Source organism: Indicator indicator, chromosome 21 (genome assembly GCF_027791375.1).
Source record: "Indicator indicator isolate 239-I01 chromosome 21, UM_Iind_1.1, whole genome shotgun sequence".
Classification (NCBI taxonomy): domain Eukaryota; kingdom Metazoa; phylum Chordata; class Aves; order Piciformes; family Indicatoridae; genus Indicator; species Indicator indicator.
The window spans coordinates 13709489-13736606 of record NC_072030.1 but is presented as its reverse complement, the minus strand read 5'-3'; the positions used below and the strand labels follow the sequence as shown (position 1 = coordinate 13736606).

The 27118-nt window shown below is 58.0% G+C and overlaps 1 protein-coding gene across 1 annotated transcript in view; it reads left to right on the top strand.

Moving 5' to 3' along the window:
* SYT7 (synaptotagmin 7) overlaps positions 1-22777 on the top strand; it is a 38620-nt gene extending 15843 nt beyond the window's left edge. Inside the window, exons 4-13 of the mRNA XM_054390421.1 lie at positions 3252-3383; positions 4419-4634; positions 9253-9645; positions 12037-12162; positions 15589-15724; positions 17625-17895; positions 18529-18698; positions 20401-20515; positions 20610-20809; positions 22673-22777. Coding sequence (XP_054246396.1) covers positions 3252-3383; positions 4419-4634; positions 9253-9645; positions 12037-12162; positions 15589-15724; positions 17625-17895; positions 18529-18698; positions 20401-20515; positions 20610-20809; positions 22673-22777 — 1864 coding nt within the window. The remainder of the gene's footprint in view (positions 1-3251; positions 3384-4418; positions 4635-9252; positions 9646-12036; positions 12163-15588; positions 15725-17624; positions 17896-18528; positions 18699-20400; positions 20516-20609; positions 20810-22672) is intronic.
* The last annotated feature ends 4341 nt before the right edge of the window (positions 22778-27118 follow it).

The window sequence follows — 27118 nt, the reverse complement described above, 5'->3', positions numbered from 1 at the left end:
GCAGTGAGGGTCAGGCAGTGGTGGCAACCCAGAGCTGCAGGTGGGTATCGAGGAGGGCAGTGAGGGTCAGGCAGTGGTGGCAACCCAGAGCTGCAGGTGGGCATCGAGGAGGGCAGTGAGGGTCAGGCAGTGGTGGCAACCCAGAGCTGCAGGTGGGTATCGAGGAGGGCAGTGAGGGTCAGGCAGTGGTGGCAACCCAGAGCTGCAGGTGGGCATCGAGGAGGGCAGTGAGGGTCAGGCAGTGGTGGCAACCCAGAGCTGCAGGTGGGCATCGAGGAGGGCAGTGAGGGTCAGGCAATGGTGGCAACCCAGAGCTGCAGGTGGGTATCGAGGAGGGCAGTGAGGGTCAGGCAGTGGTGGCAACCCAGAGCTGCAGGTGGGTATCGAGGAGGGCAGTGAGGGTCAGGCAATGGTGGCAACCCAGAGCTGCAGGTGGGCATCGAGGAGGGCAGTGAGGGTCAGGCAGTGGTGGCAACCCAGAGCTGCAGGTGGGCATCGAGGAGGGCAGTGAGGGTCAGGCAATGGTGGCAACCCAGAGCTGCAGGTGGGCATCGAGGAGGGCAGTGAGGGTCAGGCAGTGGTGGCTTCTCGAGTTCTCCAGGGCCCCAGGCTCTGGCATGAAGCTCACACTGAGCTTGCTGGAGCCAGTGCTGGCAGCAGGTTCTGACTGGCTCTGCAAGAGGGGACCTGGAGGGGTCTGCAAGGACATGGCAGCATCATGGGCAAGCAGCAGAGACCGCTTCCAGCACCTGGCTGCCCAGGAGGAGAGGACCTGCAGACACACCTGATGGGGACACACAGACACACCTGATGGGGACACACAGACACCTGATGGGGACACACAGACACACCTGATGGGGACACACAGACACCTGATGGGGACACACAGACACATGTGACAAGGACACACAGACACATGTGACAAGGACGCACAGACACACCTGATGGGGACACACAGACACACCTGATGGGGACACACAGACACATGTGACAAGGATGCACAGACACACCTGATGGGGACACACAGACACATGTGACAAGGATGCACAGACACACCTGATGGGGACACACAGACATATGTGACAAGGATGCACAGACACACCTGATGGGGACACACAGACACACCTGATGGGGACACACAGACACATGTGACAAGGATGCACAGACACACATGATGGGGACACACAGACACATGTGACAAGGATGCACAGACACACCTGATGGGGACACACAGACACCTGATGGGGACACACAGACATATGTGACAAGGATGCACAGACACACCTGATGGGGACACACAGACACATGATGGGGACACACAGACATATGTGACAAGGATGCACAGACACACCTGATGGGGACACACAGACACCTGATGGGGACACACAGACACATGATGGGGACACACAGACATATGTGACAAGGATGCACAGACACACCTGATGGGGACACACAGACACACCTGATGGGGACACACAGACATATGTGACAAGGATGCACAGACACACCTGATGGGGACACACAGACACCTGATGGGGACACACAGACACCTGATGGGGACACACAGACACATGATGGGGACACACAGACACACTTGATGGGGACACACAGACACCTGATGGGGACACACAGACACATGTGACAAGGATGCACAGACACACCTGATGGGGACACACAGACACACCTGATGGGGACACACAGACACATGTGACAAGGATGCACAGACACACCTGATGGGGACACACAGACACACCTGATGGGGACACACAGACATATGTGACAAGGATGCACAGACACACCTGATGGGGACACACAGACACATGATGGGGACACACAGACACACTTGATGGGGACACACAGACACCTGATGGGGACACACAGACACATGTGACAAGGATGCACAGACACACCTGATGGGGACACACAGACACACCTGATGGGGACACACAGACACATGTGACAAGGATGCACAGACACACCTGATGGGGACACACAGACACACCTGATGGGGACACACAGACATATGTGACAAGGATGCACAGACACACCTGATGGGGACACACAGACACATGTGACAAGGATGCACAGACACACCTGATGGGGACACACAGACATATGTGACAAGGACGCACAGACACACCTGATGGGGACACACAGACACATGTGACAAGGACGCACAGACACACCTGATGGGGACACACAGACACACCTGATGGGGACACACAGACATATGTGACAAGGATGCACAAGACACACCTGATGGGGACACACAGACACATGATGGGGACACACAGACACATGTGACAAGGATGCACAGACACACCTGATGGGGACACACAGACACATGATGGGGACACACAGACACATGTGACAAGGATGCACAGACACACCTGATGGGGACACACAGACACCTGATGGGGACACACAGACATATGTGACAAGGATGCACAGACACACCTGATGGGGACACACAGACACCTGATGGGGACACACAGACATATGTGACAAGGATGCACAGACACACCTGATGGGGACACACAGACACATGTGCCAGGGATGTGGATGTGCCAGGGACACACAGACACCTGTGACAAGGACACAAAGATACATGTGCCAGGGACACGTAGGCACAGTGCCAGGGATGCAGATGTGCCAGGAACACGCAGACACATGTCAGGGGCACGTTGACACAGTGCTAGGGATTCAGATGCATGCCAGGGACACACAGACACATGTGCCAGGGACACCCATCCTCCTGCACCGGGCAGCCCAGCCCCATGCTGACTGGCACCTCTCTAACCCTTCACCACCCTTCTCTCCTCCCCAGCCTCCCCCTCCTGTCTCTCCACAGCTCTGCCCCGCTCCGTCCATCCGTCCGTCTGTCCGTGTGCGTGTGCCCGCCTGCCAGCCTCCAAGGGGTGGGCAGCCCTGCACCCCAGCTCTCTCCACAGGATCCCAGCGCTCCAGGGGTGGAGGCTTTGGGATCGTTTGGTTTTATTTCGTGTGTGTGTGTATGTGTGAGGGGGGAGGTTCAGTTGGATTTTTCCTTCCCCCTTTTCCCCTGCAGGAATTCAGCTTCTTTCTCTTTGTATTTCCCTTTTGTTTGGTTGGTTTTGGTTTTGTTTTGGTTTGGTTTTTTGGTCGTTTTGTTGTTGTTGTTGTTGTGGTTTGGTTTTTGTTTTCTTTTTTTCCCCTTTTCTTTTCTTCCCTCTTTGTTTTGGTTTTGTTTTGGTCTCCGGTCTCCTCCGTAGCGATCTAGACAGAGACTTTTGGAATAACAATGACAACACAGTGCAGCAGAAATGGAGCTCCTACCCTCCCAAGGAGTTTATCCTAAACATTTCTCCTTACGCTCCCTACGGCGACCCACGCCTTTCCCTCAAGTGAGTCTTCTCCTTGCCGGCTTTGCTCCCCTATAGTGAGTATATGGGCAGCACCCACTCGCCTTCCTCCGCCACGTCCTCCTCTTCTTCTTCCTCCTGCTCCCCTCCTCTCTTCTTCCTCCTGCTCCTCACTCCACCCCAACCCCCCCATGGGCAACCCCATGGAGACGAGCAACCCCTCCTTCTTCCAAGGGTTGGGTGGTGGTAGGGGGGGTGGAAAGCAAAGTGGGGGCATGGTGGTGGGTGTTGTGTTTTGTGTCGTGGTGGCCCCTTGCCCCCCTCCTCCCCTCCCGCCCCCAGCAGTCAGACATAGACACAGCGTCATGGGTCGGGTTGGAAAAGAGCTTGGGGACCTGGGGAGACACTGGAAGAGGTTGCCCAGGGAAGTTGTGGATGCTCCCTGCCTGGAGATGTTCAAGGCAAGGTTGGGTAAAGCCTTGAGCATCCTGGGCTGGTGGGAGGTGTCCCTGCCCATGGCAGGGGGGGTTGGAACTGGATGAACTTTAAGGTCCCTTCCAACCCAACCCATTCTGTGAATCTCTGAATCTAATCCAAGGCCTCATCATGGTGGTGGTGGTGCAGGATGGGGTTGCACGTTGGGAGCCACCCACCCTGGAGTGGGATTGGGTCCCCCCCCCTCCCCAGGGCTGGATTACCAGCAAGTGGGGTGTCCCCCCCCTTACACCTTGATCCTTTTCCCACCTTCCTCCTCTCTTTATTTTTGGATGGACTCACCAAGACCAAGACCACCCAGGCACCCCCTTCCCAAGACCAGGACCACCCCTCCCCCTTCTTTTTTATTTTGCTGGCAGCGCTGACGTCTCTCTTTCTCTCTCTGTCTGTCTGTCCGTCTTGTCCGTCTGTCCCGCTCCGGCTTTTTTCTCCCCGCCTTCCCCCCCTTTTGTCCTCCTATCGACGGCTTCCCCTTGACTTTTCCTCCTCCGTCCTGTCCGTCCGTCCGTCCTGCCCGTCCGTCCGTCCTGCCTTCCCGGCTGTGTGTCCTGGGGGGTTTGTCCGGCCGCCCACCCGGCTCAGTGGCTCTCTGTTATCGGGAGCCAAGCTGACGGCGTCGGCGGCCGCGGGGTTGGCCGGGGACCGCCACGCTCGGCCCGGGGAGAAGCAGCGGCTCGGCGAGGACGGCCTGAGGAGCAGCGTCTCTGCCCACAGCGAGCCTGGCACGGGGAAGGTGGCACGAGGCCGCTGGCACACGGTGCAGAGTCACTTGGCCGCAGGGAAGCTCAGCCTGTCCAAGTGAGTGAGAACCTACGGGGGCTTGGCACGGCAAAACCCGGGACAGTTTAAGAGGCTGCCCCGTGGAGAAAGGACCCGGGAGTGCTGGTGGATGAGAAGTGAGCCATGGGGCAGCAATGTGCCCTGGTGGCCAAGAGGGCCAGTGGGATCCTGGGGTGTGTCAAGAGGAGTGTGGCCAGCAGATGAGGGGAGGTTCTCCTTCCCCCTCAACTCTGCCCTGGTGAGGCCACACTTGGAATATTGCATCCAATTTTGGGCTCTCCAGTTCAGGAGGAACAGGGATCTGCTGGAGAGAGTCCAAGGGAGGGCTGTGAGGATGCTGAAGGGACTGGAGCACTGCCCTGAGGAGAGGCTGAGAGCCCTGGGGCTGTTCAGTCTGGAGAAGAGAAGGCTGAGAGGGGATCTGATCAATGTCTATCAATAGCTGAGGGCTGGGGGTCAGGAGGCAGGGGACAGGCTCTGCTCACTTGCACCCTGTGCTAGGACAAGGGGCAATGGAGAGAAACTCCAGCACAGGAGGTTCCACCTCCACATGAGGAGGAACTTCCTCCCTGTGAGGGTCACAGAGCACTGGAACAGGCTGCCCAGAGAGGTTGTGGAGTCTCCTTCTCTGGAGACTTTCCAGCCCCATCTGGATGTGTTCCTGTGTGACCTGTGCTGGATTCTATGGTCCTGTTCTGGCAGGGGGGTTGGACTGGAAGATCTTCAGAGTCCCTTCCAACCCCTAACATCCTGTGAGCCTGTGAACCTCCCCTGGGGCAGCTTGAGGCCATTCCCTCTCACCTGATACTAGAGAGAAGAGCCCAACCCCCACCTGGCTCCAGCCTCCTTGCAGGGAGCTGCAGAGAGCCCCAAGGTCTCCCTCAGCCTCCTTTTCTCCAGGCTCAACACCCCCAGCTCCCTCAGCTGCTCCTCACCAGCTCTGTTCTCCAGACCCTTCCCCAGCTTTGTTGCCCTCCTCTGGACCTTCTCCAGCCCCTCAGTGTCTTTGGAGTGAGGAGCCCAAAACAACCCAGTATTCCAGCTGTCCAAAATCCAGGATTCCAGAGTCCAATTCTCTGATTCTTTAAGAGATTCCCCAGCCCATGTCAAGAGGTTTTGGTAGCATTTGGTTCAGGAGGCAGTTGTAAGGCTCAAACAGCTTTGGTTGCTGTCCACCACGTGGTGGCTTTGATGCTGGTGAGAAGCTTGGATTGGGTAGTAGGAAAAAATTTCCTTGCTGCAGGAGTGGTCAGGCATTGGGACAGGCTACCCAGGGAGGTGGTGGAGTCACCATCCCTGCAGGTGTTCAGAAACCTTGTAGACATGGCACCTGGAGACATGGTTTAGTGCCCATGGTGGTGTTGGGTTGAGGTTTGGAATTGGTCTTAGTTTTCCCAACCTTGATTTTTAGCATCTCCATTGAGGCTCCTTGGGGCACAGGGCACCATCTTGGTGATGCCCCAAAGGCAGGAGCTGCTGGCTTGCTGTCCCATGTCCCCATGGTGATGGTGTGGGACATCACCAGCCCTTTCCCTCTGTGCTACTTCCCTGACCCACAGCATCACCACCAGACCTGGCACCGGCACCTCCCTTGTGGCTCCCACCACTCCAAAATCAGGGATTTAGCAGATTCAGGGGGAAAGCAGAGCTGTGGCATGCAGGGATGTGGAACAGGAAGCCTGGGTGAGGGTCTTGGTGTCACCCGCCACTGCTGGAAGCCACCATAGCTCTGCTGGAGGAGGTGATGGTGATTTAGTGGCTGTGGGCTCCATCCTGCCTTTCTGGTCTCTACTCTGGTGGTTCTGGTGGTCTCAGAAGTGGCACCCTTGGGGAGGTTGGTGGTGATGGCAAAGGCTCTGAGAAAACATTTCCAACAGGAAAGACCACTCCTGCTGCCATGGACACATCCCAAATCCCTCCTGCAGCACCAAAGATCGGTGTGTGTCTCCAGTTTGGAGCCATGGTTGCCTATTAGGTGTTGTGCTGGTGGACTTGGCTACTGGGAGGCAAAAAGGAGAGGTGAGGAAGAGAGGGGCAGCCTTCAGCCTTATCCCGTCTTGGTGGTGAAGTGAAACCCCCTGGGATCCTGCACTGTTCTGGTAGGATGGATGAAGGATGGCTCAGAGCCTCTGTCCCATGAAGGCTGGGACAGTAAGGGGATAGGCTCTGCTCTCCTGGATAGGGCTGGGAGCTGTGTAGATGGATAATGGATGGACTGGGAGCACTGGGGTGGTGTAGTTGGTGAGGGCAGGGTTAAAGGGATGTGGAGGCTACCTGAAAAGCTTCCTGCCTTTTGGTGTCTCCATGTCTATCTGAACTGGCCAGGATGGAGGCTTGAGTGAGGGGTTGGAGAGAATTGAGTGAGTTCATGAGTTGAACCTCATGAAGTTCAACCAGCGCAGGTGGAGGGTCCTGAACCTGGGGAGGACCAACCCCCTGCACCACTACAGGTGAGGGGTGACCTGCTGAGAAGCAGGTTTGTGGAGAAGGACCTGGGAGGGTGAGCATGAAGAAGTGTGTGGCCAGCAGGGCAAGGGAGGTTCTGCCTTCCCTCTACTCTGCCCCAGTCAGGCCATAGATGGAGTCCTGGCTCCAGTTCTGGGCTCCCCAGTTCAGGAGAGACTGGAAACTGCTGGAGAGAGTCCGGGGGAGGCTCTGAAGATGCTGAGGGGCCTGGAGCAGCTCTGTGAGCAGCAAAGGCTGAGAGCCCTGGGGCTGGTGAGCCTGCAGAAGAGCAGCCCCAGAGGGGAGCTGAGCAATGCTCAGCAAGAGCTAAAGGAGCTGTGGGGGGCAAGAGGCTGGGGCCAGACTCTGCTGAGTGGTGCCCAGGGCCAGGCCAAGGGGCAGAGGGCACAAAGTGGAAGCCAGGAGGCTGCAGGTGAAGCTGAGGAGAAAGTTGTTTGGTGTGAGGGTGCTGGAGGCCTGGAGCAGGCTGGCCAGAGAGGTTGTGGAGTGTCCTTGTGTGGAGAGCTTCCAACCCCCCCTGGGCATTGTGCTGCTGGGCAAGCTGCTGTGGGTGCCCTGCTGGAGCAGGGGGCTTGGACTGGCTGAGCTCCAGAGCTCCCTTCCAACCCCTCACCGTGTTGGGATTCTGTGTGATCCCTTTTGTGCAGAGCTGTCTGGTTTGGGGGTGTTGATGGGGGCCATATTGAGGGTCCAGCTGCTGTAGCTCTTCCCTCGTACTGGTGGCACCAGGGCTGGCATGGGCAGGGCGAGTTGCCACCTGGCACAGTGCTGGCAGGAGCTCGCGCCTCCGTCTGGCGTGGGGCCGAGAGGAGCCAGATTTAGTTTCCTGTGACTGAGAGGTTGTAAATGGAACTAATTTAGGATTTGATAGGAAAGCAAAAGCAGGTCGGCGGCAGACACCGCGGGGGGTGGCAGTGCCCCACGTCCCTTCAGCCCGGATCCGTCCCAGCTCCCCCCTCCTCTCCTCTTCCCTCCTTCCCCCTCCTCTCTCTTTTTCTCTCACTTTTCACTCCTTCTTCACCTCTTTTTTTGTTGTTGTTGTTTTAAGCTATTTATCCTTCCCCCCTCCCTCTCTGTCCCTCGCTGCTGGCGTTGCACAATGGCACAGCTTTGCCACATGGTTTCAACCAGCACCCTGTCTGGCCTTGGGTGGCACAGGGACCAGGGTAAGGTTGGTGGCTGCTGCTCAAGGTGATTGCCCAGTGTCAGGCAGGGCGTTGAGGATCTTCAAGGGCTTTTGCCAGGCTGGTTGGACTCCTTGGCCTAATGGCCATGAGCTTTGCAGGCTGCTGTGAGCACCAGCGCTGTGCCTGGCTGCATGGGCTGTGCCATGCATGTGCCACTACCCCTGCGTGGGGTTGGCTGCATGAGCCAGTGATGGCACCACCGCTTCCTCTGCCAGCCTCTTGCCTGTTCTTCTCTTTCTGTTGACCAGACAAAGCTGGTCCATGCAGGGATGAGCTTCTCCATACTTCCCACCCTGCTGGAGCTCTGTTTGCATCTCCCCAACCCACGATGCAGGGACTGGGAGCATGGCGAGACTCCCACCCCACTGGGATCCCACTCTGCTGGCAGCCTGGCATGGCCCTGGGCACACCCAGATTGGTGGCATCTTCCAATCACGGCCAGCTCAGCCCCTCCATTGCTGCGGGACACATTCAGCTACCCCAGTCCCGCAAAAAGGGGGCACGCTGAGCCCTGGTGGTGCTGGTGGCTGGGTGCTGGACTGGGAGGGACTGGGCTGGGGCCGGGGCGGGATGGCTGGCTGGCAGCACGTGAGCGGGCACCAGGGAATTCGCCTTCACGCAGCAGCCTAATTAGCTCGCAGGCAACCAGGTCGGCTGGCGGTGCCGGGAAGGCTCCGGCTGCGCACCGGGGCAGCGGGAGGGCAGCCGGCCCCATCCCCGTTGATCCGACTGGGTGCCAGGGCCAAGGCTGGCACGGCGGGGCGCCCGGGTGAGATGGCAGCGAGGCGAGAGCCCCGCGTCCTTGGCGAGTTCGAGCCGCGGCCGGGAGGCAGAAGAAGCGCTGGCTGCATCCGCTGGGCGCTGCCGCGGCGCTCCCTCCGCTGGGGCATCTTCTCTCTAACTCTCTTCTTTTCCTTCCTCCAATTTTGCCCCTTCACCTTCTTCTCCTTTCTCTCCTCTCCTCTGCCCTTCCTCTCCCTAAGTTTCGAGGACTCCACCTTGTCCACAGCCACTACCCTTGAGTATATCCCCACCTCAGCAGGAGACCCCAAATGCCAGAGGCCCCGCACGCTCATGCGCCAGCAAAGTCTCCAGCAGCCCCTCAGCCAACACCACCAACGCGCCAACCACAGCCAGCCCACCACCAGCCAGAGCTTGGGGCACCTCCAGGCCCACAGCGGCTCCTCCACCACCGGTGCCACCAACCCCCGGGCTCCCCGCGGTGGTGGCGGAGGCGGCGGCGGCCAAACGCGCCCGGGCGGCACCGCCGGCTCCAAGCACCCGACGGCCGGCGGCCGGAGCGGCTCCAACCCCGGCAGCTGGGACCATGTGGTGGGGCAGATCCGCAACCGTGGCTTGGACATGAAGTCCTTCCTGTAAGTGTGCAGCTGCTGCTTTCTCTGCTCTTCTCGCTGCTGCTCTCCCTGTTGGCTCCTCTGTGCCGCTCTCCTCTTTGCTTTCTCCTTTTCCCTCTGCTTGTTTCTGTTCTCTCCACAATTTGCACTTCTGCTCTCCGCACTGCTCTCTCTTCTGCTCTCCCCATTGCTTTCTCCTTTGCTCTCTCCGGTGCTCTCTCTCCATTGCTCTCCCCATTATTCCTCTCCTCTCCCCATTTCTCTCCCCCACACTCTCAGCTCTTTTCAGCTCCTTTGCTCTGTCCTTTTCTCTCTCCTCATATATCTCTGCTCTCTCCTTTGCTCTTTCATCCTCTCTTTCTCTTCTGCTTTCTCCTTTGCTCTCTCCCCCACTTTGCTCTCCCCATTCCTCACCCCATTCCTCCCTGCTCTCCTTCACTCACCCCAGCATGGCCTCTCAGCCATTACCACCATGGCAAACCACTCCCCATGGATATGGGAAGAGCTTGGTCCCCTCCAACCCCACCAAGGAGTGCAAGGGTGGCTTACCCAACCCAGGGAGACTCAGGGAAGGTTCTCACACACTCCCCCGGTTTGCTTTGTCCCTATCTGTGTGAGTGCTCAATGCCACTTTAGGGACACCCCAGCCCATGGGACAGGCACCAGCATGGTCCCCAAGGAGTGGCATTGCCCCAGGGAGGTGGTGACAGAGGGGGCAGCCACGTTTCTGGTGGCCCTTGTAGAGGGGTGGCAGCCTGTTCAGCCCTGATATCACTGCCTGTCAGGCTGCCTTCAGAGTCCTGTGATCTTTAATCTGGCTTAACCCTATCTCCTGCATCAAACCTCCAACACGCAGGGCTAAGCTGTTGTCACCAGAACTCAGCATGTGACACTGGGGCTCCTCCAAGGAGCCACTGTCATTCCCCAACCTCTTCTATCCTCCCCAAGGGTCCTCCTGCTCCCCCCTTGTCTCCTGGGAGAGGGAATGCTCTGGTCCTGACAGGCAGGAGCACCCTTGGGGGTGTCTCCTCCCAGCTCCAGCACTGGGCATGACCCCCACTCCTCATCACTAACCAGTCAGTGGCCTTCTTGGCTCTGCCCTTTTCCCACCAAGAGCTTCCTCTCTAGCTCCACTTACTCCATGTGGAGATGGAGCTCATTAGCCATCCTCAGGGTCACGTTCCTCCCTGTTTACCCAGCCCTGGCACTGTTTCCAGCCTTAATTGGTGATGGGGAGAGCAGCCGTGTCCCATTTCCCCACGGAGGAGCCTCTGCCATTTCCCACCACTGCTGCTTTCCTGAGCCATTAGCTTTGCTTTCTGCTCTCCACTCTCCTTCCCCTCCCGCCTGCTTCCCCGGCGCCGCGGCATCAGTGCGGTTACAGGCCCCGGGGAGGCTGTGCCAGTGGGGCCAGAGGATGGCAAAGAGCTTCAGCCATGGTGCCACCCATCTCCTCCCCCAGGGAAGGATGCTGGGACCCCCTTCTTCTTGTCCCTTGTTCCCAGCCCTTCCAGGCACCTTCTCATCCCTCTGGGCATGTTCTCATCCCTCTGGCCACCTTCTCCCTCTTCTGGCCATATTCTCATCCCACTGGGCATGTTCTCATCCCTCTGGCTACCTTCTCCCTCTTCTGGCCATATTCTCATCCCTCTGGGCATGTTCTCATCCCTCTGGCCACCTTCTCCCTCTTCTGGCCATGTTCTCATCCCCCTGGGCATGTTCTCATCCCTCTGGCCACCTTCTCCCTCTTCTGGCCATGTTCTCATCCCCCTGGGCATGTTCTCATCCCTCTGGCCACCTTCTCCCTCTTCTGGCCATATTCTCATCCCTCTGGGCATGTTCTCATCCCTCTGGCCACCTTCTCCCTCTTCTGAGCATGTTCTCATGCCTCTGGGCATGTTCTCATCCCTCTGGACACATTTTCATCCCTCTGGGCACCATCTCCCTCCTCTGGACACCTTCTCATCCCTCTGGGCATGTTCTCGTTCCTCTGACCAACTACTCCCTCCTCTGGCCAAGTTCTCATCCCTCTGGGCACCTTCTCCCTCTTCTAGACACCTTCTCATCCCTCAGGCCACCTTCTCCCTCCTCTGGGCATGTTCTCACCCCTTTGAGCACCTTCTCCCACCTCAGCAGGACCTCAGCATCCTCCCTGCCTGGACCAGTGGAGGAGAGAGATGGTGGTGATCCCCTCACTGGAGCTGACGTCTTCCTCCTTACAGCCCTTTGTGCCCATCCTGGACGTCACCTCTCAGGCAGGAGCCAGCAGGCAGATCCAGGGTCCCTTTGCCACCGGTTGAAGGGACCACAGGGGTGCTTCTGCTGGTTCTGCTGCAGGTTCTCTGCCTGATGCTGTGTTCTCTCCTCTCTCTCTTTCTCTCTCTCCCGCTGCCCGTGGGGCCACCCGGGCAGGGAAGGCCGGATGGTGGTGTTATCCCTGGTTTTGGGACTCTCAGAGCAAGATGACTTTGCCAATATCCCCGACCTACAACCTGCTGGGACGCAGCCGAACGAGTCGAACGCTCAGGGGGACAAGAGGTACGAGCGAGGACCAAGGGCAAGTCCTGCAGGAGGAGGAGGAGGATGAGGAGGAGGAGGAGGAGGATGAGGAGGAGGATGATGATGAGGAGGAGGAGACCAGGGCTTCAACCCCAGGGTGGATGAGGAGGAGGATGAGGAGGCTGGCCTCGTGGAGCATGAAGGTTGGAGCAGCACAGGGTGGCCCCAGCAGGCGCGGTGACATCTGGAGCACCCCACGGTTCCGCCTCCGGAGCAGCGGCACCAAGAGGACTCCCCCTGTCCCTCTCCCACCCCAATCCCTTCCTCCTTCTTCCCTGTCCTCTCCTTCCTGCCATCCCCACCGCCAGACCTCCGACCCCCCACTGCATGCTGGGAGAGGGGGCACAGAGCAAGCCCTGTGCCAGGAGGAGAAGTGGGTACAGGGAGAGGACCTCCTGACGACGCTGAGCCGTGTCCCATCCTACTGCATCCCATCTTGTGCCCCACACTGCCACAACCTCCAGCCCTGGGCAGCAACCCTGGGGACAATGGGGAGGTCCTCGTGGTGGCATGTGCCCGAGCCTCAAGGCAGAGCAAACTAGGGGACATGGCACCCCCCCTTTCTCCTCCAAGCAAGGTGGCACAGCCTGGGTACCAAAGGCTTTGCCTTCCCAGGGTTGCCAATGCATGTCTCATGACCCACGCTGCCACAACCTCCAGCCTGATGGCTTGTGTGGGTGGGCAGCTCCCCTGGGGACAAGGGGACATCCTTGGGGTGGCATGTGCTCGAGCCTCAAGGCTGATCGGGCATGGCAGAGCAAGCTGGAGGACATGGCACCCCCTTTTCTCCTCCAAGCAAGGTGGCACAGCCCGGGTGACAAATGCTTTGCCTTCCCGGGGTGCCAAGGGCTCAGCACCACATCCAGCAGCGGTAGCAGAGCCCTGCCATGAGGCCTGGCAGGAGCAGAGGGCCTGGGCACGGCCAGGAGCAGGTGTTGAGCCCCTGTGGAGCAGGGAGGAGCTGTGAAGCTATGCCCGGCGTGTTAATGAACTGGCACCGCTCTCGCCCACTGCCTATTTTTTCCCCTGCTCAGCCTGCTTTGGCTCCATCTTGCAGCACTTCCCTCCCCAGCCTCCCTGCTGCACAACTGGTCCATGCTGGGAGCGCTGGGTGCTGTGCCATGCCATGCCACACCATGTCTGCCAAGGGGATGGCAGATGCTGGGTGCCAAGCACGGGAAAGTCAGGGGAGGAGGGGAGGGAAAGGGGGGCGGTGGCTGTGGCACAGCAAGACCCTGCTCCCTGCCTCCCTTCCTCCAGCTTGCTGCTCTCCAAGACCAGTGCATGCATGGCCTCCATCCACCTCCCCTTGCTCCCCATCTCCTTGGATCCCATGGGATGTGGGGGCTCAGCCGGTGGAGGGGTTGGACTCCAGCACCTTCTGCCCTCTCCTGCCCACCTGCTGCTGCTGGTTGCCCAGCTGTCTCCTCTGGTCCTGTTCCTCAGCTTCTTGCTGGTTTCCCACTTTTCTGCTTCAAAATGTTTCCTCCATCCCTGTTTTTCAGTTCCTTCCTTCCTTCTGAATTCCTTCCTTCCTTCTGAATTCCTTCCTTCCTTCTGAATTCCTTCCAAATTCCTTCCTTCTTTCTGAATTCCTTCTTTCCAAAATGCTTCCTTATGAATTCCTTCCGAGTTCTTTCCAAATTCATTCAGAATCCCTTCCTTCCTTCCAAATTTCCTCTGAATCCCTTCCTTCCCTCCAAATTCCTTCAGAATTCCTTCCTTCCCTCCTTCCTCCCTCCCTCCCTCCCTCCCTTTCTTCCTTCTGAATTCCTTCCTTCCAAATTCCTTTCTTCTCTCCTTCCTTCCTTCTTTCTTTCCTTATTCCTTCCTTCCCTCCCTCCTTTCCCTTCTTCCTTCCTTCCAGCTCCTTCCCAACAGCTCCAGCCTGGCTCCTCGCCATGTCTCCTGTCCCAGTGACTAACCAGCTGCTCTCTGTCCGTCCGTCTGTCCATCTGCCCTGCTCCTCTCTCCCCCCTTCCCTCCCAGCAGGGCCAGCGCTGGACAATTCTGCCTCCTCCTTTCTCCTGCTTTTTTTTTCCCCTTTCCTCCTCTCTTTCTTTCCTGTCCTCGATCTCTGCTGGCACGTGCCACCTCCCTGGCACCCCCAACGGCTCCACTGACACCTCCTCACCCAGAAGGTGCCACCAACAGCTTCCTCCACTTGCATTTTCCCTCTTTTCTTATTTTTTTTTTTTAACCTAATTTTGCCTCCCCAGCTACCTCGGGCTCTCTGATCCTCCCTGGGTGCCAACCTGGCTGGGGTGGGCAAGCTGTGTGCGCGTGGGTGTGTGAGAGGGCTGCCACCCTGTGCCACCTCCATGCCCAGGTCCTGCATTACCAATGGCGTGTGTCCGTGTGTGTGCTCGGCCTGGGGGTGGGTGTCTCGTGGCATGCGTTGTGGCTTTTGCCTGCTGACCCCACCAGGGTGCCAGGGCTGTGCCAACAGTGTGGTGCCCACCATGGGGGGCATGCGTGTGTGTGTGTGTGTGTGTGTCCTGCTGGTTTGTCCCTGTGGCTCAGCTCGGGTGGGAGCCATGGCGTGGGGGTGCATCGTGGGGTGCCTGTCTGTGTGCACATCCCCCTCTCCCTCTTGGATCTGTGCCCACCTGCCATGTGCCTGTGTCCCCTGGTGTCCCTGAGCAGCGTGGCAGCGTGGCCTTGGTGCGTGCCCGTCCGCCTCCAGCACTGCTGAGTCTGTGTGTGCCCCCTGCAGCTTCTGGCTGCCCACCTTTCCTTCCTCCTTGGCACTGTGCCCACCATCCTGGAATCATCCGGGTGCCGCCAGCACGACCCCACCCCCTCCCCCAGGACCTGGCTGTGTGGGGACAACTGAGACAGTGATCCTGGCTCGATGGCAGAAGAAAAAGGGGGTGGTTGGCACTGGGCACCGAGCCCTCACCGCAGTATGGGGCACCCGTGGAGCACCCACTTGCCCAGACCCACGCTGGGGCTGTGGGATGCTGCCAGTACTGGTGGGGACCAGGTAGCCACAGCTCCAAGTGGGTGCCCCTGGCATCACCGTGGGTTCTGCAGCTGCTGAAGGTGGGACATGGGCAGCGTGGGACTTGCTGCTGTGCCCTGAGGTGACAAGCCCAGGTGGCAGGGCACCAGCTGGCACCCAGCTATGCCTGGCGGCAACACAGACAGAACCATCTGCCCACACCAGCCAGGATGCCTGGGTGTGGAGGTACTGGTAGGCTGGAATAGGTGGCACAAAGCTTCCAGCAGCACAACCCTGGGCATCCCTGCAGCCTGGCTGTGCCTGCATCCCAACTGGCAGCCTGCAGCAGGGGCTGGTACGGCCCAGGAGCAGCATCCACCAGGAGAGGGTGCCCGGGGTGCCCCAGTCTCACCCTTGGCACCTGGCCCCTCTCCTCTATGGCACTGCCTATCTTTCCTCAGGTTGCCAGCCGGTGGCAAGGCAGCGAACACGGCACCGGTGCCCGGGCAGCCTCCACAAGATGAATCCGACCGCAAGACAGAGCCACACTCCTCTGTCTCCGACCTGGTCAACTCCCTGACCAGTGAGATGCTGATGGTGGGTGGATGGAGGGAGGGATAGATACATGGATGGATGGATACATGGATGGATGGATACATGGATGGATGGATACATGGATGGATGGATACATGGATAGATACATGGATGGATGGATACATGGATGGATGGATACATGGATGGGTGGATGGAAGGATGGGTGGATGGATGGATAGATACATGGATGGATGAATACATGGATGGATGGATACATGGATGGGTGGATGGAAGGATGGGTGGATGGATGGATAGATACATGGATGGATGAATACATGGATGGATGAACGCATGGACGGATGGACGGAAGGATGGGTGGATGGATAGATACATGGATGGATGAATACATGGATGGATGGATACATGGATGGGTGGATGGAAGGATGGGTGGATGGATGGATAGATACATGGATGGATGAATACATGGATGGATGAACGCATGGACGGATGGACAGAAGGATGGGTGGATGGATAGATACATGGATGGATGAATACATGGATGGATGAATACATGGACGGATGAACACATGGACAGATGGATGGAAGGATGGGTGGATGGATAGATACATGGATGGATGAATACATGGATGGGTGGATGGATGGATGGAAGGATGGGTGGATGGATGGATAGATACATGGATGGATGAACACATGGACGGATGAACACATGGACAGATGGATGGAAGGATGGGTGGATGGATAGATAGATACATGGATGGATGAATACATGGACGGATGGAAGGATGGATGGATGGATGGATAGATAAATGGAGGGAGGAATAGTTGGATGGTGGATGGATGCATGGATACATGGATGGATGGATACATGGATAGATGGATGAATGGAGTCTGCTGGGCTCCTCAGGGATGGCATCTAACCTTGGCCACCACCCAGGGGTCTCTCCCCATCTTGGGGGCATGAAGAAAACTGGCCAGCAGGTCCAGGGAAGTTCTCCTCCCCCTTTACTCTGCCCTAGTAGTCAGGCCACAGCTGGAGTTCCGGGTGCAGTTCTGGGCCCCACATAATTCAAAAGAGACTGGAAACCACTGGAGAGAATCCCATGGAGGCTCTGGAGATGCTGAGGGGCCTGGAGCAGCTCTGTGAGCAGCAAAGGCTGAGAGCCCTGGGGCTGGTGAGCCTGCAGAAGAGCAGCCCCAGAGGGGAGCTGAGCAATGCTCAGCAAGAGCTAAAGGAGCTGTGGGGGGCAAGAGGCTGGGGCCAGACTCTGCTGAGTGGTGCCCAGGGCCAGGCCAAGGGGCAGAGGGCACAAAGTGGAAGCCAGGAGGTTGCAGGTGAAGCTGAGGAGAAAGTTGTTTGGTGTGAGGGTGCTGGAGGCTTGGAGCAGGCTGGCCAGAGAGGTTGTGGAGTGTCCTTGTGTGGAGAGCTTCCAACCCCCCCTGGGCATTGTGCTGCTGGGCAAGCTGCTGTGGGTGCCCTGCTGGAGCAGGGGGCTTGGACTGGCTGAGCTCCAGAGCTCCCTTCCAAACCCCCCTCGCCATACTATGATTCCCCATGCCTGCCCTGTGTCACAAGCGCCCTGGCACGTCCCAGCTTGCTCTGCCAAGTGCCCATCACCGCTGGGCACCGGGGCCGGCTCAGCCGAGGTGACGCAGCCAGCCTGAGCCGCAGCCGGCAGGGCCAGGGCTGTCAGGAGGAATTTGGTTAATTGGCACTCCCTGTCCCCAGGACGAGTGGCAGGGAGCCAGGAGTCATCTGAGTCGATGGCGGTGGCAGGGAGCTGGGGAGAGCCTGATGCCCCCTGACAGCTCACGGGGCCGAGGGTTTCGTGCCGCCATGATCCACAGCTGGGTGCTGAAGTGGAGGGGGAGGTTTGGGGGACAGGGGTGCGCAGAGCCCACCGCCGCGCTCACCACCCTCCTCCCCCCTCCCCAACCCTGCCAGCTCTCCCCAGGGTCTGAGGATGATGAGGGGCATGAAGGCGTCAGCAGGGAGAACCTGGGCCGCATCCAGTTCAGCGTCGGCTACAACTTCCAGGAGTCCACCTTGACCGTCAAGATCATGAAGGCGCAGGAGCTGCCGGCCAAGGACTTCAGCGGCACCAGCGACCCCTTCGTCAAGATCTACCTGCTCCCAGACAAGAAGCACAAGCTGGAGACCAAGGTGAAGAGGAAGAACCTCAACCCACACTGGAACGAGACGTTCCTCTTTGAAGGTAAGCTTCTGGCACGGACTGGGTGGCGAGAGGGGAGGTTGTGGCACCTTCTGTCCCACCTGCTGGGGCTGGATCGTGGGATCGCAGAGCGGTTTGGGCTGGAAGAGACCTTCCAAGATCACAGAATCCAAGGCTTAAGCCAGTGCTGCCAGGGCACCACCAAACCCTCAGCACCATATCTACACAGCTTTTAAAGCCCTCCTCGGATGGGGACCCCACCACTGCCCTGGACAGCCTGGGTCAAGCCTTGGCAGTCCTCAAGGGCAACAAATTGTTCCTCATGTCCAACCTAAACCCCTCCCTGGGGCAACTTGAGACCCTTTCCTCTTGTCCTGTTCACTTCTTCCTTGGTAGAAGAGCTCAACCCCCACCTGGCTCCAGCCTCCTTGCAGGGAGTTGCAGAGAGCCAGAAGGTCTCCCCTCAGCCTCCTTCTCTCCAGGCTCAACACCCCAAGCTCCCTCAGCTGCTCCTCACCAGACTTTTGCTCTAGACCCTTCCCCACCTTCGTTGCCCTTCTCTCATGCTTCCCACCCACTGTTTGATGCCAGCATGGGCCAGGCTGGGTGGCACTAGCCTTGGGTGCTGCTTGGCATGGTCATAGCTCCTCCTCACCCTCTCCCTCTGTGGCACAGGGTTCCCCTACGAGAAGGTGGTGCAGAGGGTGCTGTACCTCCAGGTGCTGGACTATGACCGCTTCAGCCGCAACGACCCCATCGGGGAGGTGTCCATCCCTCTCAACAAGATCGACCTCACCCAGATGCAGACCTTCTGGAAGGACCTGAAGCCCTGCAGTGATGGCAGTGTAAGGGTCCTGCCCTTCCTTCCATCCCTCCCTCCCAGGGAACAACCCTAGAGGGGAGGCCACCTCCTGTCCCTGCATCCCGAGGGGATCACTACCTTCTTGCTACCTCGACAGGGACGTTTGGTGATTTGTGAGAAGGTTCAGCATCCAGCAGGGAGGTTTTTTCTTCCCAAATCTTAACGTTAAGGCCCTAAGTGGTCCAAAGGGTACTGTTTCGGGTCAAAACAAGCTGGTTCAGGTAGACCTGAAGTGAAAGGTTTTTTTCTCCTGTCTGCGGCAAGACCAGAAAACGTCCCACTGGGGGTGGCCTCGTTTCCTCCTGCCCTGATTTTCTGTGCAACCCCAAAGTCCACCCTTGGAACAGCTCTGAGGTGTCTCAGCCCAGCATCCTGCTCCTGTGGCAAGACATGGAGGCTTTGGGTTCTTTATCAGGGCTTGGGCTGGGTGCTGTGGTTATGGAGCAGGTGGTTTTGGATGCCCACCTGAGGGGATCCTGCTGCTGTGATGGGACATAGGAGCATTGTGCTCCCAGTTAGGTCTTGGGCTGGGTGCTGTGGTGAGGAGCAGGTGGTTCTGGATGCCCAGCTGAGGTTGGGCTGGGTGCTGTGGTGAGGAGCAGGCGGTTCTGGATGCCCAGCTGAGGTTGGGCTGGGTGCTGTGGTGAGGAGCAGGTGGTTCTGGATGCCCAGCTGAGGTTGTGCTGGGTGCTGTGGTGAGAAGCAGGTGGTTCTGGATGCCCAGCTGAGGTTGTGCTGGGTGCTGTGGTGAGAAGCAGGTGGTTCTGGATGCCCAGCTGAGGTTGTGCTGGGTGCTGTGGTGAGAAGCAGGTGGTTCTGGATGCCCAGCTGAGGTTGGGCTGGGTGCTGTGGTGAGGAGCAAGTGGTTCTGGATGCCCAGCTGAGGTTGGGCTGGGTGCTGTGGTGAGGAGCAGGTGGTTCTGGATGCCCAGCTGAGGTTGGGCTGGGTGCTGTGGTGAGGAGCAGGTGGTTCTGGATGCCCAGCTGAGGTTGTGCTGGGTGCTGTGGTGAGAAGCAGGTGGCTCTGGATGCCCAGCTGAGGTTGGGCTGGGTGCTGTGGTGAGGAGCAAGTGGTTCTGGATGCCCAGCTGAGGTTGTGCTGGGTGCTGTGGTGAGAAGCAGGCGGTTCTGGATGCCCAGCTGAGGTTGGGCTGGGTGCTGTGGTGAGGAGCAGGTGGTTCTGGATGCCCAGCTGAGGTTGTGCTGGGTGCTGTGGTGAGAAGCAGGCGGTTCTGGATGCCCAGCTGAGGTTGGGCTGGGTGCTGTGGTGAGGAGCAGGCGGTTCTGGATGCCCAGCTGAGGTTGGGCTGGGTGCTGTGGTGAGGAGCAGGTGGTTCTGGATGCCCAGCTGAGGTTGGGCTGGGTGCTGTGGTGAGGAGCAAGTGGTTCTGGATGCCCAGCTGAGGTTGGGCTGGGTGCTGTGGTGAGGAGCAAGTGGTTCTGGATGCCCAGCTGAGGTTGGGCTGGGTGCTGTGGTGAGGAGCAGGCGGTTCTGGATGCCCAGCTGAGGTTGGGCTGGGTGCTGTGGTGAGAAGCAGGCGGTTCTGGATGCCCAGCTGAGGTTGTGCTGGGTGCTGTGGTGAGGAGCAAGTGGTTCTGGATGCCCAGCTGAGGTTGGGCTGGGTGCTGTGGTGAGGAGGTGGCAGTTCTGGATGCCCAACTAAGAGGCTCTGTGGGTTCCACAGGGGAGCCGTGGGGAGCTGCTGCTGTCGCTGTGCTACAACCCCTCTGCCAACTCCATCGTGGTGAACATCATCAAAGCAAGGAACCTCAAAGCCATGGACATCGGGGGCACGTCAGGTACCAGTTCCAGCTCCTGCCAGGCCAGGCACCTTCCCTGTGCCCGACGCCCAGGCGAGGCTGAGACCACCTCCTCTCTCCCCTCCTTCCCCAGACCCCTACGTGAAGGTGTGGCTGATGTACAAGGACAAGAGGGTGGAGAAGAAGAAGACAGTGGTGATGAAGCGGTGCCTGAACCCTGTCTTCAACGAGTCCTTCGCCTTCGACATCCCCACGGAGCGGCTGCGGGAGACCACCATCGTCATCACCGTCATGGACAAGGACAGGCTGAGCCGCAACGACGTCATCGGCAAGGTGGGCACTGGTGCTGGGACCCCAGCTGCACCTCCTGCTGAGGGCTGGCAGCTCAGGGACAGCCACCTCCCCGCCCCCTGGGGACCGGGGCCAGCACCAGCTGAAGAGGGAGGATGGTGGAGGTCCTGCGAGTTGGCTTCTGCCTGGGTGGGTTGAGTGGTGGCGAGGACTCACCTGGCATAAGCAGGGCGCAATGTGGTGGCCCCCATCCGTGCCCTGGTGATGTGCTCTGGTGGCCAAGAAGGCCAGTGGTGTCCTGGGGGGGCATGGAAAAGAGTGTGGCCAGCAGGTCCAGGGAAGTGCTCCCATTCTAGTCTGCTCCAGTCAGGTCACATCTGGAGTCTTGGATCCAGTTCTGGGCTCCCCAGTTCAAGAGAGACTGGGAACCAACAGAGAGAGTCCTCTGAAGATGCTGAGGGGCCTGGAGCAGCTCTGTGAGCAGCAAAGGCTGAGAGCCCTGGGGCTGGTGAGCCTGCAGAAGAGCAGCCCCAGAGGGGAGCTGAGCAATGCTCAGCAAGAGCTAAAGGAGCTGTGGGGGGCAAGAGGCTGGGGCCAGACTCTGCTGAGTGGTGCCCAGGGCCAGGCCAAGGGGCAGAGGGCACAAAGTGGAAGCCAGGAGGCTGCAGGTGAAGCTGAGGAGAAAGTTGTTTGGTGTGAGGGTGCTGGAGGCCTGGAGCAGGCTGGCCAGAGAGGTTGTGGAGTGTCCTTGTGTGGAGAGCTTCCAACGCCCCCTGGGCATTGTGCTGCTGGGCAAGCTGCTGTGGGTGCCCTGCTGGAGCAGGGGGCTTGGACTGGATGAGCTCCAGAGCTCCCTTCCAACCCTGCACCATGCTGGGGCTGGGAGATTCAATGTAGGTCAAATCCCTCCAGCTCCCAGCTCGTTAGGCTAACGATGACAAACCAGCCCTGTCCTCGCCGTTATTGCTGCTCACCGCAGCAAGCTGATGATCCCCAAACTTGATGACATCATCAACAACCACCAGGATTGGGATAAACCCAGGGGAGGGCTCTGCACCATGGGCTGCTGGAGAGGAACTGAGCTGCCTGGTGTCCCCAGCATGGTCCCAGCCCAGAGGGGACATCACCAGTGGTGTGGGCACAGCCCAATGCCAACTAGTAGCTTGGAGGGAGGGACAGATGGATGGTGTCTGGGATGTCTCCACTTCCCATTAAACATACTGGGAGTGAAGTGGTCGAGCTGGAGGAGAGGAGGTTGTCCACCATGCCGTGGCCAGTAGCTTGTTAATTGCTTTGGATTGCATTTGGGATGGGGATGGAAAGGACAGGAGAAAAGCTGGGGGTCCAAGGCTTCCTTCACATCACCAAGGAGTGGGATGGGGCTGGGAATGAAGCTGTGGGTCCAGGGCTTCTTTGGCATCACCAAGGAGTGGGATGGGGCTGGGAATGAAGCTGTGGATCCAGGGCTTCTTTTGCATCACCAAGGAGCGGATGGGGCTGGGAATGAAGCTGTGGGTCCAGGGCTTCTTTGGCATCACCAAGGAGTGGGATGGGGCTGGGAATGAAGCTGTGGGTCCAGGGCTTCTTTGGCATCACCAAGGAGTGGGATGGGGCTGGGAATGAAGCTGTGGATCCAGGGCTTCTTTGGCATCACCAAGGAGTGGGATGGGGCTGGGAATGAAGCTGTGGATCCAGGGCTTCTTTTGCATCACCAAGGAGCGGATGGGGCTGGGAATGAAGCTGTGGGTCCAGGGCTTCTTTGGCATCACCAAAGAGCGGGATGGGACTGGAAGGGCTGGGAATGAAGCTGTGGATCCAGGGCTCCTTTGACATCACCAAAGAGCGGGATGGGGCTGGAAGGGCTGGGAATGAAGCTGTGGGTCCAAGAGTTGCTTGTCCCCACAGATCTACTTGTCCTGGAAGAGTGGCCCCGGGGAGGTGAAGCACTGGAAGGACATGATTGCCCGGCCCCGGCAGGCAGTGGCACAGTGGCACCAGCTGAAGGCTTGAGCACCCCAGGACTGTGGGGACAGGGGTGGAACCCCTTTCCTACCCCACCCCCCCCTTCCCTTTCACCCCTCCATGGGGCTCCCATTGAGGAGACGAGGGATCAGAGGGCCACTGGCCTGGCTGGTGGGGACCCTGGGGTAGGAGGGGGATGGAACCCCCCTGATCCCCTCACTTTCACCTCTCTCTGGCTCAGAAGGGTGTCAGAAGTGATGCCCCCCTCCACCCCCTCCCCAGTCTCCATCCCCACCACCAGGCAGGACTTCTCCGAGTGCTTCCAGCCCCAATCCCTGGGAGCCCCTTTGCCCCTCCCTGGCCTCACCACCACCATTTCAGGGAGGGCCAGGCTGTGGGTGCAAGAGGGACCCCCCCCTCAACCTCCCCTTCCCTGTTCAGCTCAATAAAACCTCTCCGAGCCATCAACGTTGCCCAAATAGGGTCATGGAGCTCCTCTCCATGCCCTTTGCCCCACCCCCACTGCCCTCCCTAAGCACCCCTTGGCCACACTGGGCTGGCACAGGGGTGGGGGGCACCTGGGGCAGGGAGGGCAGCCCCTTTTCCCGGGCCAGGCTCGGGATTTTGGGATTGGAAGCCATGACACAGTTTGTTAGCCAAAGCAGGCTGCCTTCAGCCAGGGTTGGGGCTTTACCTCCATCTTCAGGCTAGGTGGGAGCAGGAGGTGGATAACCCATCCCATTCTGGCTGGGGAGGTCACAGCCCATGTGGGCAACCCCCCATTCCAGCTCTTCCCACTCTCACCCTCCCCCTGGGTATGTCCCTGGGCAAGTGGTGGTCCCACCTCAAGAGGATGCTGAGCCCTAGAGCATCTTCTTCCTGCCAGGTTGCTCCAGGAGTCCCATAAGGCCTGTGCCCACCACTGGGTCCCTGGGGGCTAAAGGATGGAGCAAGTGCCATTGCCCCCACCTTGGGCAGGTGGCATCCCCTGGGGCCATCCAGCCTGGCAGGAGTGGTGCCAGCAGCATTCTCCATGGTGATGCCATCCCCATTGGGATGCAGGTGCTGGACCCCTGCCCGCTCCCCGGGACACAGACTGCTGGCACAAGGGCTCCTCGAAGCAGGGCCAGCCCCATGGGGGCAAGTCTTTAGGGCAGCTCCTGGGGGGAGGGGTGGGTGACAGATGGGGGTCACCCTTGTGGCTCCTCCTCACTGCTGGGGTCAGTGGTGGCTCCCCGTGGTGGATGTGGCTCCTGCCAGGACCACGTCGGCACTGAGCGTGGTGTGGCACAGCCCTGTCCCCAGCAGGTGACGCTCGGTGCCAGGTAAAGCAGAGCCCCTCCAAGCTGGCCAGGGTGGGGGACACCATGAGCCCCCGGCATCTGGATGGAGGCCAAGCTCTTCTGGAGGAGGGGAGGTGGCTGCTGCCACCTCCACAGCCATCTCAGGTAGGGCATGGCCACCCCATGGGCACAGGGACTCCCAGAGTGAGCCCAAAGGGTGCCCATGGGCACAGAGCCATCCCACCCGGCCAGGGGTCCCCCATCCTCAGTCTTCCTACTCCCTCCATGGCACCCACCACCCTTCACCCTTCCTGCACCCATGGGGGAGGGACACCAACCCCCCACCGCCACCACTGGGTGCCACCAAGCCACAGCCCCCAGGTGCCACCAGAGTCCCCTGGGAGGAGGTGGGGAGGGGGGAGACACACACTGTGTGCAGCCTGGAGCCCTGTTCCTGTGAGTGTTTGTCACCATCATCCCTGTGCCACAGCGTGTTCCCAGCACCCAGTGCACCCCATTCGTGCCACCCTTGGCGGGGAGGGGGCACGAATGGGGTGGGGGTGGTGGAGGAGGAGACTTTGCTCCATGGAGTTTCCCCACTGCATGGAAGGGGATTTGCCACCAGGACACCCCAAATAAATCCCCCTCCCTGGGGTGCTTGGCTGCTTGTTCCTTTGGAGGAGGGGGAGGGGGAGATCCCTGGCACCCTGGGGCTAAGTGGGGACAAGGTGGCAATGGGTAAGGGGGATGGGGGTGGTCCTGTAGCCCCCTCCATGGTCCTTCTTTAGATGCTCTTTGGACAATCTGGAGAGAAGTCATAATTCTGCTACTGCAGTAATAATGCTTTTAGGGACATTCTTGTTTTTTTTTTTTTGTCATAGTCTCTCTCTTTTTTGTTTGTTTTTTGGGGTTTTTTTTTGCTTTTTTACCATAAAAGAAGAGATTTACATGTCTGGGGAAGGGGCTGGAGCCATGGGACCACCCCCCTCCCTCTTGCTCCACCCCCATCCTCCAAACCAGGGCACTGTGGGTGGGGGGAAGGGGTGAGGGGTGTCCCCCTAGGGGCTGTGTGCCAAGCTGGGGGAAGGGGAGGGAGTGGGGTAAGGGTGGGGGGAGAGTTGTGTATTTTTTTTTTTTTTTTTAACTCTAGAGCTCTTAGCTGTGATCTTGTTCAGGTAATTTCTCTTCTTCATGTGACAGTAAAATGAAAACCAACAAAAAAAAAACAAACCACAACAACAAAGCAACATCCAACTGGTGTGTAAAATACAGAAGGGGAAAAAAAGAATATTAAAAATGGGTGAAAAAAAAAAGAATATTAAAAATGGGTAAAAAAAAAACAACAACAAGGCAACATCCAACTGGTGTGTAAAATACAGAAGGGGAAAAAAAGAATATTAAAAATGGGTAAAAAAAAAAACAATAACAACAAGGCAACATCCAACTGGTGTGTAAAATACAGAAGGGAAATAAAAAGAATATCAAAAATGGGTAAAAAAAAAAAAACAACAACAAGGCAACCTCCAACTGGTGTGTAAAATACAGAAGGGGAAAAAAAAGATTAAAAATGGGTAAAAAGAAAATACCAACAACAAGGCAACATCCAACTGATGTCTAAACTACAGAAGGGGGGAAAAAAGATTAAAAATGGGTAAAAAGAAAAAAAAACAACAAAGCAACATCCAACTGGTGTGTAAAATACAGAAGGAAAAAAAAGATTAAAAGTGGGTAAAAATTAAAAAAACAACAAAGCAACATCCAACTGGTGTGTAAAATACAGAAGGAAAAAACCCCAAAAGATTAAAAATGGGTAAAAAGAAAAAAAAAACAAACAACAAAGCAACATCCAACTGGTGTGTAAAATACAGAAGGAAAAAAAAAGATTAAAAAAAAAGATTAAAAAAAGAATATTAAAAATGGTTAAAAAAAAAACCAACAACAAACCAACATCCAACTGGTGTGTAAAATACAGAAAGAAAAAAACCCGAAAGATTAAAAATGGGTGAAAAGAAAAAAAAAACAAACCAACAACATCCAACTGGTGTGTAAAACACAGAAGGAAAAAAAAAAGAAAAAAAAGATTAAAAATGTTTAAAGAATAAAAAACACAACAACCAAACAAAAAAATCAATAAATCAAACACCAACAGGAAAAAAAAAAAACAAACAAACAAACAAAAAGAAAAGCCCAGAAGGGCTGGAGCAAGGGGATGTCACCTCATTGCAAAGAGTGCCCAACTGACCCCTTTTTGGGTTGGTTTTTTTTTTGCAGGGGAGGGGGAGGGGGATGCACTCAAAGGGATGTTGTGTGTTGGGGAGGGGGGTGGGGGGGTGAGGCTTGGAATCTTCTTTTTGGGGCAGTGGGAGGCCCCTCGGGTTTGTTTGGTTTTTTTTCTGGACGCAGCCCCTGTTCCTGGTGATAAAGGACAGTCGGTAACTGCCAGTCTGCCTCGGCTCTGGGCAGGGAGGGGGCACACATACGTGTGGGAGGGGTGGCCGCGGTGGGGATGGGGGGCGTAGGGTCACCTGCAGCTGGCTGAGCGACCTCCAACCGCTGAACATCTCCCTCAGCACTGAGAATCTCCTCCGGCACCGGGCACGCCCCCAGCAGTGAACAACCCCCCAGCACCGAGCGACTCCCACCACCACCACTGAGCAACGCTCTCCACCACTGAGCATCCCCCCCCCCCATCACCAAGTATCCCTCTCCAGCACCAAGCATCCCCCCAAAGCACCGAGCATCCCCCCCAGCACCGAGCATCCCCCCCAGCACGAGCATCCCCCCCAGCACCGAGCATCCCCCCAGCACTGAGCATCCCCCCCAGCACCGAGCATCCCCCCCAGCACTGAGCATCCCCCCCAGCACTGAGCATCCCCCCCATCACCAAGTATCCCTCTCCAGCACCAAGCATCCCCCCAAAGCACCGAGCATCCCCCCCATCACCAAGTATCCCTCTCCAGCACCAAGCATCCCCCCCAGCACTGAGCATCCCCCCCAGCACTGAGCATCCCCCTCCACCACTGAGCATCCCCCTCCAGCACCGAGCATACCCCTCCAGCACCGAGCATACCCCTCCAGCACCAAGTATCTTCCCCCCAGCACTGAG